The 13,853-nt window shown below is 37.4% G+C and overlaps 1 protein-coding gene across 1 annotated transcript in view; it reads right to left on the reverse strand.

The window, feature by feature from the left end:
- Positions 1 to 1,200: 1,200 nt before the first annotated feature.
- The window catches only part of MCM6 (minichromosome maintenance complex component 6), a 34,613-nt gene continuing 21,960 nt past the window's right edge, over positions 1,201 to 13,853 (reverse strand). Inside the window, exons 11-17 of the mRNA XM_026015558.2 lie at positions 13,670 to 13,825; positions 11,957 to 12,085; positions 10,128 to 10,289; positions 8,008 to 8,143; positions 6,884 to 7,039; positions 4,870 to 5,009; positions 1,201 to 1,587 (exon numbers count right to left, since the gene is read on the reverse strand). Coding sequence (XP_025871343.1) covers positions 1,471 to 1,587; positions 4,870 to 5,009; positions 6,884 to 7,039; positions 8,008 to 8,143; positions 10,128 to 10,289; positions 11,957 to 12,085; positions 13,670 to 13,825 — 996 coding nt within the window. The 3' untranslated portion in view covers positions 1,201 to 1,470. The remainder of the gene's footprint in view (positions 1,588 to 4,869; positions 5,010 to 6,883; positions 7,040 to 8,007; positions 8,144 to 10,127; positions 10,290 to 11,956; positions 12,086 to 13,669; positions 13,826 to 13,853) is intronic.

Below are 13,853 nucleotides of genomic sequence, written 5' to 3' on the forward strand. Positions count from 1 at the left end.
GTGGAAATATAAGCCTACTTATTCAACTGGGGCTTTATTTATAATAATGACCTCACCTTGCTCTGGAGCCCCCACTCAAATGGCAAAACAGGGAAGAAGAGATTCACCAAAATACTCTTTTCTAAGGTTCAAATTTCTATCACGCTGTTTTCCAGGACCTCCTTATCTCATTTTATCATGTTGGGGGTCAGTGCAGAGATGCGCTCTTACTATCTCCTGTGTTTTCACTAGAATATTTTTCCTATCCCCTGAATGTCTCACCTTACGCTAGCATCTCCTAACTGCCTCAACACAGTTTGAGATCCTGTACCAAGGTTTCCTCTTCCCACCAGCTTCTCCTACTGTCATTAATTAGGAACATACCTTTGACTGAGGAGTTTATAGTCTGCATCTGCTAACCATACAATTTCTCTATCCATTCCCAGTCCTCTTCACTCTATTGTTTTCAAGCCATTGAAATGTGAAATTAATAGTGAACTCACATACAACATATAAATATTCCCTAACTGGTCCTGCAGGCCCCCAAATGTCATCTGTTGTTAAAAGGTACAACAATGCAAACTGCTGTATTACTAATAATGAAAAAAGTACAATAAACTTTTCATTTTTAAAGACTGTCTTAAAAAATAAAACACAGAACTGTAATCTTGGAAAGTAATCTCTAAAGCTCCTTATCCTTCATACTAATTCTAAGGACTCCTCAGAGGAACCAATCTTAGAGGCTTATAATGCTATACACTTTCACCCATCTGCTCCACATTAAACAAAAAGGGAAGACTCATGTTTGTGAGTCCAGCTGCCCCCTGAATAATTCAAATTTGAATGGTGTGGGTCCATTTACACATTGATTTTTTTTTTCAATATACTGGAAAATTCTTTAGAGATCTGCAACAATTTGAAAAAACTTGTAGACAAACCTAGAAATATTGAAAAGCCTAGAAATACTGAAAAAAAGAAAGCATTATTTTAAGAATACAATATACAGTATATATAACATACACAGTATGTGTTAATCAACTATTTATGTTATCAATAAGGCTTCCAGTCAACAGTAGGCTACTACATTTATGGGAAGTCAAAAATCATACAAATTTTTGACTGCATGGGGGCTATGGTACCCCTAACTTCCATGTCATTCAAGGGTCAACTGTAGATGAAAGCAGTAATTAGGGTAAGGAGGAAATAAATCTAATAGACAACTGCAGAACACATCATTTTATTTTGATGAAGAAAAGCAGTAGCTGACAATTGTAAAAAGCTATTCTCATACCAAAGAAGTACTGGACTTTTTCTTATACACGTGAAATGAAGGTCTTAGTTGCAGAAACCAAGACCAGCAATAAGGTTCTTATTCCTCAAAATAAATCTTCCTGAAGTCTTGCCCCAGAAACATTTCTCTTGCTAGTAGAGCTACATCCAGACTCCAGGCCAGGAGGTAGGCGCAACAGTCTCTCAGATACTTTCAGTATTTCAATCTTCAAGCAAGTAATTAGGGTTAACTACCAAGTAGGGATCTTCCTCATAGCTCTCACTTCCTTCTGTGGAGCCTTTCAATCCAGCTTGGGTGAGTTCAATTAGAACATGATCCTGTGAAATACAAACATTTGTCTTCAGGTCTTCAGCAGTATTGTAAAAACACTCCCATCCAGGGAACTTGATCCTTCTGAGTGTTTGCTACTACCATTTTCTTTCATTTACCCTTCAGAAGCACTATGAAAAAGAACTATACCTTAAAATCTTTATCAAGGTTCTGCTAAACTCATTTGCCATTAGGATACAGACTTTATCATACCATAAACCTATTTTGAGAAATTATAAAATAGATAAGCTCAACAGACATTGTGATTTTAGTAAGGTTTCCTGGTATACTACAGTTTGTAAATATAATTCCAAAAACGATAAGATAAAACGCATGAATTTTAAGATTATGCAACTGTAAAAATCCTCTGATAAATATGCTTATCATTCTGTTTATCACTCTGGTAAAAGTGGTGTTTTCTTGATAAAAGTATTAATCTAAAGATAATTAACATGTAACAATTTTCATTCTGAGCTAGGAGTTAAAAAAAAGGTAGAACATGGCACATAGCTTAAAATGTACCTTAAGTCATTCTAAAATACCCACACAAATGAAGGGCACCTGGGCGGCTCAGTTGGTTAGGTGTCTGACTCTTGATTTCAGCTCAGGTCACGATCTCAGGGTTGTGACATCAAACCTCAAGTCAGGCATGGAGCCTGCTTAAGATTCTCTCTTCCTCTCCTCCCACCCCACAGGGCATGTGTGCTCTCTTTCTAAAACAAAACAAACCCAGAAAGGAGAGGGACTCCCAGCCAAGCCTACAGAGAACTCAGAAAATAGTGATTTAATCCTAAAAGGCAGAAATGTCCCACAGTATGAGCACTATTGAAACTAAGAGGGGCTGGACACTTTCAAGAACTCACTTTATGTACTAACACACCCTCATAGAAAGAACACTTGATGAGCACTGTATAATTTCTCTAGTTTTTTGTAGTGAGCTGGCTCAGGTAATGTAAACTTAAAAAGATAGCCCCAGTTTAGATCAGCTAATTTCACCACGTATCCCAATGTGGATTTCCTGTGTGGGTCATTTTATCTTATACTGATTCCGGGAGACCCTAGGTTGGGTAGGACTGGCCTGATGCAAACACACTGCCCAGCAGAAAGACCTCTGAATGCACACAATCCCAATTCAGCTTTATTTTCATAGGTATTATTTATTAAATTCTGATCTAAGTAGCTATTCTCAACACCTCACCCACAACACACAAACACTTGTAATCATACTCATTTACTTCCACATGTAAATGATTTTTCAGATAACACAACCAAGATATGTGACACCTGTAACATTTATATAGTTAACACCTGCAGGACAGGTAAATCTGCCATTTAAACAGAGAAATTCAATCATTCAACAAATATTTGACCTTTCTGTACCAGGCACCACTACAGATCTTGGGGATATAGTGGTCAACAAAACAAAGTCCCCATCCTCGTGATGCTTGCATTGTAATGAGACAAGATGAACATCTGCTGCCAGACAATGATAAGCACTATGAAATAACAGGAAAGAGGGTTAGTGTGTGATACCAAGAAGGAGGCTCTTATTGGGACAGGCCAGCCAAGAACTACCTCTTTGAGAGGGACCGTGTGAGCAGACACTGACTGGAAGAGGGGATTTGGGTAAAGAGACAAAGGGCAAGTGGAAACGTCTTCAAGTTTGGTGTCCAAAAAATAGAAAAGAGGCCAGCACCACTGAGTAGCAACAGGAACAGTCCTATGCAATGAGGTGAACGAGAGAGACAGATTTGATTGTGTAAGTTCTGCAGGCTATGGTAGGGAGACTGGATTTTATTGTAAATGTGAGGAAGGACTGGAAGGTAGGGCACTAAACCATTTTGATTTGTGGGATGCCTGGGTGGCTCAGCAGTTGAGCATCTGCTTTTGGCTGGGGTTGTGATCCCACGGTCCTAGGATCGAGCCCCACATCAGGCTCCCTGCATGGAGCCTGCTTCTCCCTCTGCCTCTCATGAATAAGTAGATAAAATCTTAAAATATCTTTTTGATTTGTTAAAAGATCTGGCTGGCTGCTGGACACAGAGCCAGTACAAGAGAGGACAGTTTGAGGAGGGTCCTGTGAAAGTCTGGGCATGGTAGCTTAAGACGTGAAGGTGGGGAGGACAGAACACAGAATACACATACTGAAGGCAGGGCTCACAGGGTTTACTGCTAAAAGGAGAAGCTGTGAAGGGAAATTGGAATCACGGATGATTCTAAGGGATTTGGCTTAGAACAAGTAAATGGGAACACTGTGGGGGCGGGGGAAGGGAACTATTTTGAACAAATTAAGCGTGAGATGCCTATAGTTTACAAGCAAGCAGCTGGCTAGACATCTGGAGTTTAGAGGAGAGGTGAGAGCTAAATCTGGGAGTCATCAGTGGATGGGTTTAAATTCCAAACCAAATAAGATCATTCAGGTAATCAATGTAAATAGAAAAGAGGTCTGAGGACTGAGCACAGTACTCCATTTAAAAAGTTACAAGACTTGAGAAAAGAGACTAAGAGGAAGTAATCAGCAAAGACAGGAGAAGACCCAGGAGAATATGGTGACTTAGACGGAGCAATCAATAGTGACAAATGCTACGGACAAGCTGAATACAGAGAATGACCAACTGATGTGAGTAGGGAGGAGGTATGCCCGTAAAGCTCCTGTAAGAGAGTGGGAGAAGTCACAGCACTGGGCAGTAAGAGTGTGAGGTTGGTAAGATGCAGAAAGGAATGGTCCACCTAAGACTAGTGGTCATGTATTTAAAGTAGGACATGGCCTGTGGTTGTATGCCTATCTCAAAATACTTTTAACTGCTTGGATGCAGTAAAGTAAAAGAATTATATTTAACCAAAGCTGGGGTTTTGCCAATCAAGTAGAACAGAGATTACAGTTTACAGTATGAGAAAAGAGTGATCATTGGGACAGACCAGACTGTAAGCTGGATGATGCAAGAGGTGAGGCTATGGGTAAGAGCAAACATAGAAAACAGGAGATAGGGGTGAGAATATTTGCAGGTTTATGACAAAGGGAGGGAAAATTGACAAAGGGAGGGAAAATCAAAGGTTAAAAACACTCAGATAGTAAGACCCTAAATCCACCTTCCCAGATTGAACTTAGGTTCTGCTTGTTTCTGCAGGGGAAATGAGTCAATGAGCTGCTGTAAATTCTCTTATTTTACAACTCATAATTCTGACTACGTCCCAATGATACAAAATAAATGAACATTTATGAATCTGCAGATATGAGCCGTGGACTCCTTCCCTCATTAATAATTATGCAAGAGTAGTTCTATACGTACATAGTGGGTGAGTCGATGAATGACTTTCTCTATGATTCTCTTTTTATTTATAAGTTCCTCTTCAGAATCTATTTCTGATTCGATTTCCTTCAAGTACCAGTTAACAAGCTCACTTCTCTTTAATGCCGACTCATCCTCTTCTGCAACAAAAAATACATTTCAAAAGGATTAAATTTTCCTTCTAGCAAATTGTATTGCGAATCCTTGGGGTTTGCATACACAAAAAGATAATGTACAGAGTAAATAACCATCAACCTGTCAGAAAGTGTATCTGATGAAATAAGATTTGCAATGTTCCAGCATAAGCCTGAAATAACCTGTCATATTACTTGTATTAAAGTATGCCTCACTTTATCCTGAGGAAAAAAAATCTAATAAGAAAGAGATTATAAGAAACAAGTTTCTTAAACTTATTAAGATTTCAAAATATGAAGGTGTTTCCTTCACCTTCTATGCTTCATCACCTATGAGAATGCTTGCCAATAGCAACTAAAAGCATAAATTAACAGCAAACTTCTTAAATAACTCTTCCTCTTTGGAACAAGAAGACTTTAGGTAGGTAAGATCAACCAAGAAGTGAAATCCATGGGCATTCATTCAAAATTTAAAAATTAACATTTCAGCAAGGTCTACCTATACTGAATGACTGTCTACTTTAGTCCAAAGCAGAATTCTATAAAGTCACAAAAAAAAGTTGGAACCTGGATAATACAACTGTCAGAGAAACAAAGTATAATAAAACTCTATACTTAGTCTTGATTCTAGCTAATAAAATACAAAATCAAAAATGGGAAAATCTAGCTTTACTGACTATGCCTTTGGAAAGTTTCTTTTTTTTTCCTTTGGAAAGTTTTATTATGGGTGTACTGAAAGTTCATTATCTAAATGTTCTTGGTATGTGGCCTTCTTTATTTAAAGTTGTACTCCCCGTGTGTACCCTTAGGTTAGACTACAGCACAGCTGGCCACCTGAAGACTGAAAATTCATAACTTACTTGACTGGGTGAGTAGTATTTTTTTTGTTTTGTTTTGTTTTGTTTTTTAAGGAAGACCTAGCAGAATTTCCTGCGGAATGCAGATGGTGTCTGAGTGCTAATCTTATCTCCGTTCCATTAATGGTTTGCCATGTTTAAAATTCAGTTGCAAGAGAAAGAGTAAAATGAAATATGTCAACACAAGAACATGTGAGCTCCCAAATGTTTTATGTGAGAAGAGGGTCAGCTAAAACCTGTCTGTCCTAGTGGCCTCTTTACTGCTTTCTCTCCTTTCTCCCACCAGTTACAATACCCAGGGACACAGGCAAAAACTATAGGCTCAAATGTTTAGTAAGCTAAGACAATTTCTGCTATTCTTTTCTTCATTACAGACACAACACTGAGATGAAGTCTGGAAGCCAGAATTTTGGGACTCTTAAATAAGAATTACCTGATGACTAACCACCAAATTAAAGTTTAAGTTTGACCCCCTGATTTCATCATTTTCCTTCTGCCTCATGGCTGACTACAGGCATGTTAGAACAGCCAGTAAAGCAGTAAAGGTAGGAAGTGTACTAGTGCCAGATATTTCATTTTACCTATGGAAAAATGAGGATTTTACTTCATTTTTAGTATTAAATGTATTTATACTAATTTGGTTTTTTCAGTTTAATTACTTGCCTATGAAATATAAATGACTTAGAGTCCATCCATTCGAAGTAAAGCTATTGAAAGGAACAGTGATTTTGCATCTGTTAAAAACACTTGTTAAGTGCTTCTCGACAAATTATCAGATCCCAACTTCTCAAAAATATTAAAATACGCCAAGGACATTACACAGATGCCCTCTGACAACGAACTTGTTAGGTAAATGTCCAGACTGTCAGACTAATATCCCATAGATTTTTTTAATGTAAATAGGCTTGTGTAACAATTTATTATCTCTTCTGACAAAACAGAATCTTCAGCAATGGAAGTGGTTTATGCAAATACAACTTACATGAATGACTGAGCATGTGCGCACACTAGGTTTAGTCTTACCTTCCTCCATCTTCCTGAGGTGAAGCACAATAAGGTTAGATATTCGGCAGTACTCAGGGAAGCTCAGCCTTAAGGAGGCTTTAGGAACCAAATCTTGGTTTATGTCTTCACTGTGGCCATTGATTCCATTCACAAGAGCAGGGCTGTCAACAGGACCTAAGTGAAATATCAATCATCTGAATCTTGTTTTTGTGCCTCCAACACTCTTCCTATCAAATGTTTAAGTACATGACTTCTATTTTAATATTAATTTCTAAATAAGCATATATACTCAGCACTTAGTAATTTTACAAATAAATTAGAAGCAAATTTGTAAATGCTACAGATGAAGGCAAAAACTAATTGGGAAGGGGGCTCAGGCGTTAAGTGTCTGACTCTTGATTTTGGCTCAGATCATGATCTCAGGGTTGTGAGACTGAGCCCAATATTGGGCTCCGTATGTTGAGCCTGCTTGAGATTCTCCCTGTGCTTCCTCCCTCCTTGTGTGCATGTACTTTCTCTCTCTCAAAAAAACCAAAACAAACCAAAAAACCCTAATGTGGTAGGAATGAGAAGGATGGCAGATATAAAGATTTTATGATCTAAAAAGTTCACTGCAATGTTATATACAAAATATAAATATCTATGTTTCAATGTACTCAAGAACATGTTTTTAATTCAGAAGCAAAATAAAAATAAATAAGGCTGGGGAATTAGGTCCACTCTCACCATTTTAGTGTATTTTCTTTGTTTCTCAAGCATATATATTTTATATCAGCTATTTAATTGTATTTTACCTTCTAAATAGTCCAATTCAATATTCACTTTTTTCCCTTTTGCTATATAGATTTCAAAACCATCAACAAGTTTACTTTTTTTTAAAAGAGATTTTATTTATTTATTCATGAGAGGCAGAGAGAGAGAGAGAGAGAGAGAGAGATAGCGACAGGCAGAGGGAGAAGCAGGCTCCATGCAGGGAACCCAACGTGAGACTTGATCCTGGGTCTCCAGGATCAGGCCCTGGGCTGAAGGCAGCGCTAAACCGCTGAGCCACCTGGGCTGCCCAACAAGTTTACTTTTATCATAACATCTCAGAGAACATTTTGGTCTGCAACTCCAGAAGAGTAAATGAACAAATGTCTCACCATTGATGCCATCTGGGCCCTCATCTACCTCCATCTGGGCCTCTTCTTCTTGATCTAGATTAACATCAGGTGTTTCTACACGGATGATTGACTTATTCAGTAACCTAAAAGCTTCCTTCACATGTTTAGGTTGGACCTAAACCAATCAAAATGAAGCAAATCAGAAAGTCAGTGTTCTTGATACACCACTCAGATTTTCTCCATTACAGACCACAGTGGCATTTTAGCTTTTTCACACACATATAAAACAGGAGTTAACACCATAAATTCACCAGAATGGTTTAAAGGGACCAACAATATGTAGTATTGGAAAGAATGTATAACAACTTTCATTCACTGCTGGTCGAAATGTAAACTGATACAACTACTATGGAAAAGCATTTTGGCAGTCTTCACTAAACTGAACACATGTGAAACCTATGACAACAATTCCACTTGTAGGTGTACACCCAGCAGAAATGTATACCACCATATAGACTAAAAGATATGTATATCCTTTAAGAACTCAAATTGGAAACTATCCAAATATCCATTAATAGAAGAATGGGTGGGATGCCTGGGTGGCTCAGTGGTGCCTTCCTCCCAGGGTGTGATCCTGGAATCCCAGGATCGAGTCCCACATCAGGCTCCCTGAAGGGAGCCTGCTTCTACCTTTGCCTATGTCTGCCCCCCTCTCTCTCTCTCTCATGAATAAATAAAATCTTAAAAAAAAAAAAATAGAATGGGTGAATCACTGTGATATATGGACAGAATATTATACAGCAGTGAGGCAGACAAACTACCACTACACAAAACCTGGATGATGATCTTATGGTATTAATACTGTGTGAAAGAAACCAGATACAAGGGGGAATATATTCTATGACTGTTATCTATAATCCTTATATGGTCAAATAATTTTTGACAAGGGTGTCAAGACCACTCCTTGGGGAAATCATAGTTTCTTCCAAAAATGGTACTGGGGAAACTTGGTATCTTACATAAAAGAGTGAAGTTGGACTCCTCCTGCCTTACATCACATACAAAATTATCTCAAAAAAGACTGGAGACCTAAAACTATAAAAACATATGTAAGAAAACAGGGGAAAAAAACCTTAGGACATTGGATTTGATAATGGTGTCAAAAGCATAGGCAACAAAAGGGAAAAATGACAAATGAAACGATATCCAATTCAAAAACTTCTGAGCATCAAGGTAAACAATCAATAGAGTAAAAAAGGCAACCTATAGAATGGGAGAAAGTATCTGCGTATTATATATGTGATAGGGATTAATATCCAAAACATGAAGAATACCCATAATCATCACTTTATTCACAACAGCCAAGAGGTGGAAGCAGCCCAAATGTCCACTGATGGATCAACAATAAATAAAATGTGGTATAATGTATCCACCCTCCCCCTTATTCTCAGGGATTATGTTCCAATACCCGTAGTTGATGTCTAAACTGCAGATATTACTTAACCGTACATATACTGTATTTTTCCTATCCATACACACCTATGATAAAGTTTAATTTAAAAATTAGGTTCAGTAAAAGCTTAACAACAATAATAAAATGGAACATTTACAATATACTGTAATAAAAGTTAGTGTGTTCTCTCTCAAAATAACTTACTGCATTGTACTTACCCTTCTTGTGATGTGATGATGTAGCTTTAGGCTATGATTGACTTTCTGACAATACTTCAGGGGGATCATCTACCTACTAATGGTAACCCCTCTTTATGTTCTCTATGACCTATAACATGATTACTTTATTATATTAATCTATGTTCAATAAATGCTTGATAGTAACTTTTATTTTATTTATTTATTTTTAAAATTTATTTATTCTTAGAGACACAGTGAGAGAGGCAGAGAGGTCAGACGGAGAAGCAGGCTCCATGCCGAGAGCCGGATGTGGGACTCGATCCCGGGTCTCCAGGATCACGCCCTGGGCTGCAGGCGGCACTCAACCACTGCGCCACCGGGGCTGCCCTGATAGTAACTTTTAAAGGAGAAATCCCAGCACCATGTATCCTATGAGCACTCAACAGTCATACTCAAGATAAAAACATGCTTATAAACCAATAAATCAATTGCTCTTTCCTCTCATTACATTAAAGTGACTTTGATACCTCATCACAGCAGTGCATTCGAGCCATCGCTTCAGAGAGACGGATCATGCTCTCAAGTTGTCGCACTGTAATCCTCCATGAAGACTTGGTTACTCCAGAGCCATCCCTCTGGCGGAGACGTTTATACTGTTCCACAATGAAGTCCTCTGACTCTTTAGAAATCTGTTTCAGAACATTACAGAAGTCAGAGCTTTTCTACTCGATGTGAGCTGCATTAAACATAAGTTTAAGAGCCTTCTAGATAGAGACACTTTGGGGAACTAAGAGGATCAAAACTTTGAAGTCAATAAAGAATACTGAAATGGATTTCAAAAGAAACTAAACTGAGGATGCCTGTGAATTTCATATACTAATTTTATCAATAGGTCTATAGCAGGGTATTTAAGCAAATGCCACTTCTAAAAGATGCAGAACAAGCTGAAGCAGTGCACTGGATGTAATGCCTTTTATTTATTTGTTTGCTTTTTTAAAGATTTTATTTATTTATTCATGAGAGACAGAGAGAGAGAGAGAGAGAGAGAGAGAGGCAGAGGGAGAAGCAGGCTCCATGCAGGGAGCCCAATGTGGGACTCAACCCTGGGTCCCCAGGATCACGCCCCGGACTGAAGGTGGCACTAAACCGCTGAGCCACCCGGGCTGCCCGATGTAATGCCTTTTATTTATTTATTTTTTTAATTTTTATTTATTTATGATAGTCACACACAGAGAGAGAGAGAGGCAGAGACACAGGCAGAGGGAGAAGCAGGCTCCATGCACCAGGAGCCTGACGTGGGATTCGATCCCGGGTCTCCAGGATCGCGCCCTGGGCCAAAGGCAGGCGCCAAACCGCTGCGCCACCCAGGGATCCCTGTAATGCCTTTTAAACTCAAGATGCCAAAGCTCATTAAACAAATTAATGCTCAGAACATTCTTGAAACTCAGTTAATTAACTTATGCTGTCTTTGGGAAAAAGAGAGGTCCACACACACACACACACACACACACACAGTCACACAGCTATTTCAGTAAACCTTATTATTTGTCAAATACTAACAACAAAAGGAGAATACTAAAAGAATACTCTTTTTTCAGAACGAGGAACTCATCCTATTAGGGAAGTATGCCAAGGTCACAGAAGGACCAGTACACAGTCATAGAGAATGAAAGCCGCCTTACACATACATAACCAATAGCCCTTAGTTTTAAATAGGGTTTGAAGCTTCTTTTGGGACAGTGAGAATCAACCTCAATATTATGGATAATCAGTGAAGGTGACAGATAATTAAAATCCAAAAGTTGAGCCAGACAATAGTGTAAAAACCTCACCCAGAATCAATTTTTTTTAATTCTATTTTAGAAAAATGTTAAATGGAACAAATGGATTACAAAGTTTACTTTAAAAATAAATGTCCTGGATCCAGTACAGATTCAATTAAATGAACTATATCAATTATTATAAAATATTAAGCCACGTTCATCACAATGACCTAAAGGAATACAAATCTTCCTTAGAGAAAGATTCAAGGACATTCAGTAGACTACTGATCTGAACTCACACAATTTTAAGATTCTTAGGAGTAATAGCTGAAATAAAAGTATGTCCTACTTTATTTGATGATTCAAAATTCTTGACTCATAAAATCTTTTTATTAGCACCTAACAAGTAAAAGAAATTTATTCAGATTTTTTTAGGAAATTCCCTCTTAACTTTCCAAAGAAACCTTTTTCTCAAAACAACCTCAAAAAACAAAAAACAAAAAAAACACTAAACAAGTATAGGTTCAGTTAATTCTCATAGGATCCTTTACTGCCCTCTAAGTGCCCTATTCCAGGACAAAAGGGCAAGTTACCTTGGGTTTAAACTGTCTTGCAAAGAGAAGATACCTCCTGATATCATCAAGGGAATAGACACGATCAATCGAATCCTCAATTCTTGAATGCAAATCTACTATACGTCGGGCAATAGCATAATCTGTAACCTAATTTAAAAGAAGAAAATCACTTTGATCAGTCACAACGATATCTACTCCAGATTATCCTTGGCATTAATAAGTTACTTATAGCTAAAAACAAGCTCTAATATGCCACTGAAAGATGTATCAATGGGTACCAAGTTTAATGTATACCTTCGCCTCACTCTAAGAATATTCTCGAAAGAATTAACGGACTCTAATAAGAATAGCAGAATTAAGATTTCTAGGGTGCTCAGTGTATGCCAGGCACTATTGCCTAAGTGTGTCTAGAAGCATTTAACTTATGTAACCCTTACAAAAATCTTATTAGGTAGGTAATATTAGCCTTATTTTACAGATAACTAAATTGAGGCTCAGAGAGGTAAAAAATCTTGTCTGACATCACAACACAAAACTGAGCCAGGATTTGAACAGCCTAGCTTCAGAGTCCATGGTCTTAAGCCACAATATTGTATTGCCACTTGTCAATATATGAAGATAATTAGAGAATTATTATTAACATTTAAAAAAAATCACACTAAAAATATGCAATTTACTCTCCCATGGTACAAAAAAAGCCACAGATATATGGAGAAATGTTAATATGTGAATAAAGGGTACACAAATGTTACATACACTATTCGAGATCTTTTAATTTTTCTTTAGGTTTAAAATTATTACCAATTAAAACTCTTAAAAACGAAAGAATCATGTACAAACAGGAATACATGAAAATCAGACAACTCCCAGCTACGAGGGTGGAAATGGGGAAAGGAGAGGACTGGGTTGTATATTTATATGGATTTGTGAAGAGAAAAAAACAAAACAAAAAAACCCCCGAAAACCCCACAAACATTCACAAAATGGAAGGCAGCTTTTATTTAGATAATAAAGTTTCACTATAAGCAAGAGGTATGCATTTTGCCTAACATAATGTAGGACTTTCATGCTCAGTAATGAACAGAATAGCCTAGAATGTTATCTTCCATATGATGCCATTTTGTACTGTGTACATCTGAGCTGTCCAATATCGCTGAATATTTAAGTATAGGTATAAATAACTTTAAAAACTAACATGTTAGAATTCAAGTAAATCCACAAGTTCATAGTTAACCTTAAAACTGTTACATAATTAGGAAAAAAGAGTGATATACATTCATCAACTGGATAGGAAGATATAGGAATATAAATGACTCATGATTTGGGGGGAAAACTTCTTTGGTATCCCAATTTTTTCCAAGCTTACTGGAAAAAAAAAAATCCAAAAAATTATTTTTTCCCCCCTAAAAAAATTCTTATAAAAATTTTAAGAGTATGGCTGGGAGTTAACTGTAAAGTATTTCCTTTTATCTCTTGAGAATTAAAAAAGAGTAATGAAAACAAGAAAAACTCAATATTCCTCAACTCAATTAAGTGGAACCAGCTATTCAAGTGACTTTGTTTTGATTTGCTTAATAAACCTTTTGCCTAATCCTGTGCCATTCTGAGAGAAATGAAAGTCAGTGCAAACACATGTACCAGCTGTTTAGCAGTATATCCTACAGCCTTGTCTCCCTTAGTTATTCAAACTGGAAATAACAAAGGAAGCCAACAGTGACAGCTCACAGTTACCTCATTGCATTCATCCACGAGTATAAAGAAGAGATCAAATCGGGACATGATGGGAGCTGACAAATTTATATTTTGTTTCAACGACTTTGATCTGTCATAATGTCCACTGATTGGGTTTGCTGCTGCCAAAATGGATGTCCTGGCATTCAGAGTAGCCTGATCACAAAAGAAATCATTGTTACAG

This window comes from Vulpes vulpes, chromosome 5 (assembly GCF_048418805.1).
Source record: "Vulpes vulpes isolate BD-2025 chromosome 5, VulVul3, whole genome shotgun sequence".
Classification (NCBI taxonomy): Eukaryota; Metazoa; Chordata; class Mammalia; order Carnivora; family Canidae; genus Vulpes; species Vulpes vulpes.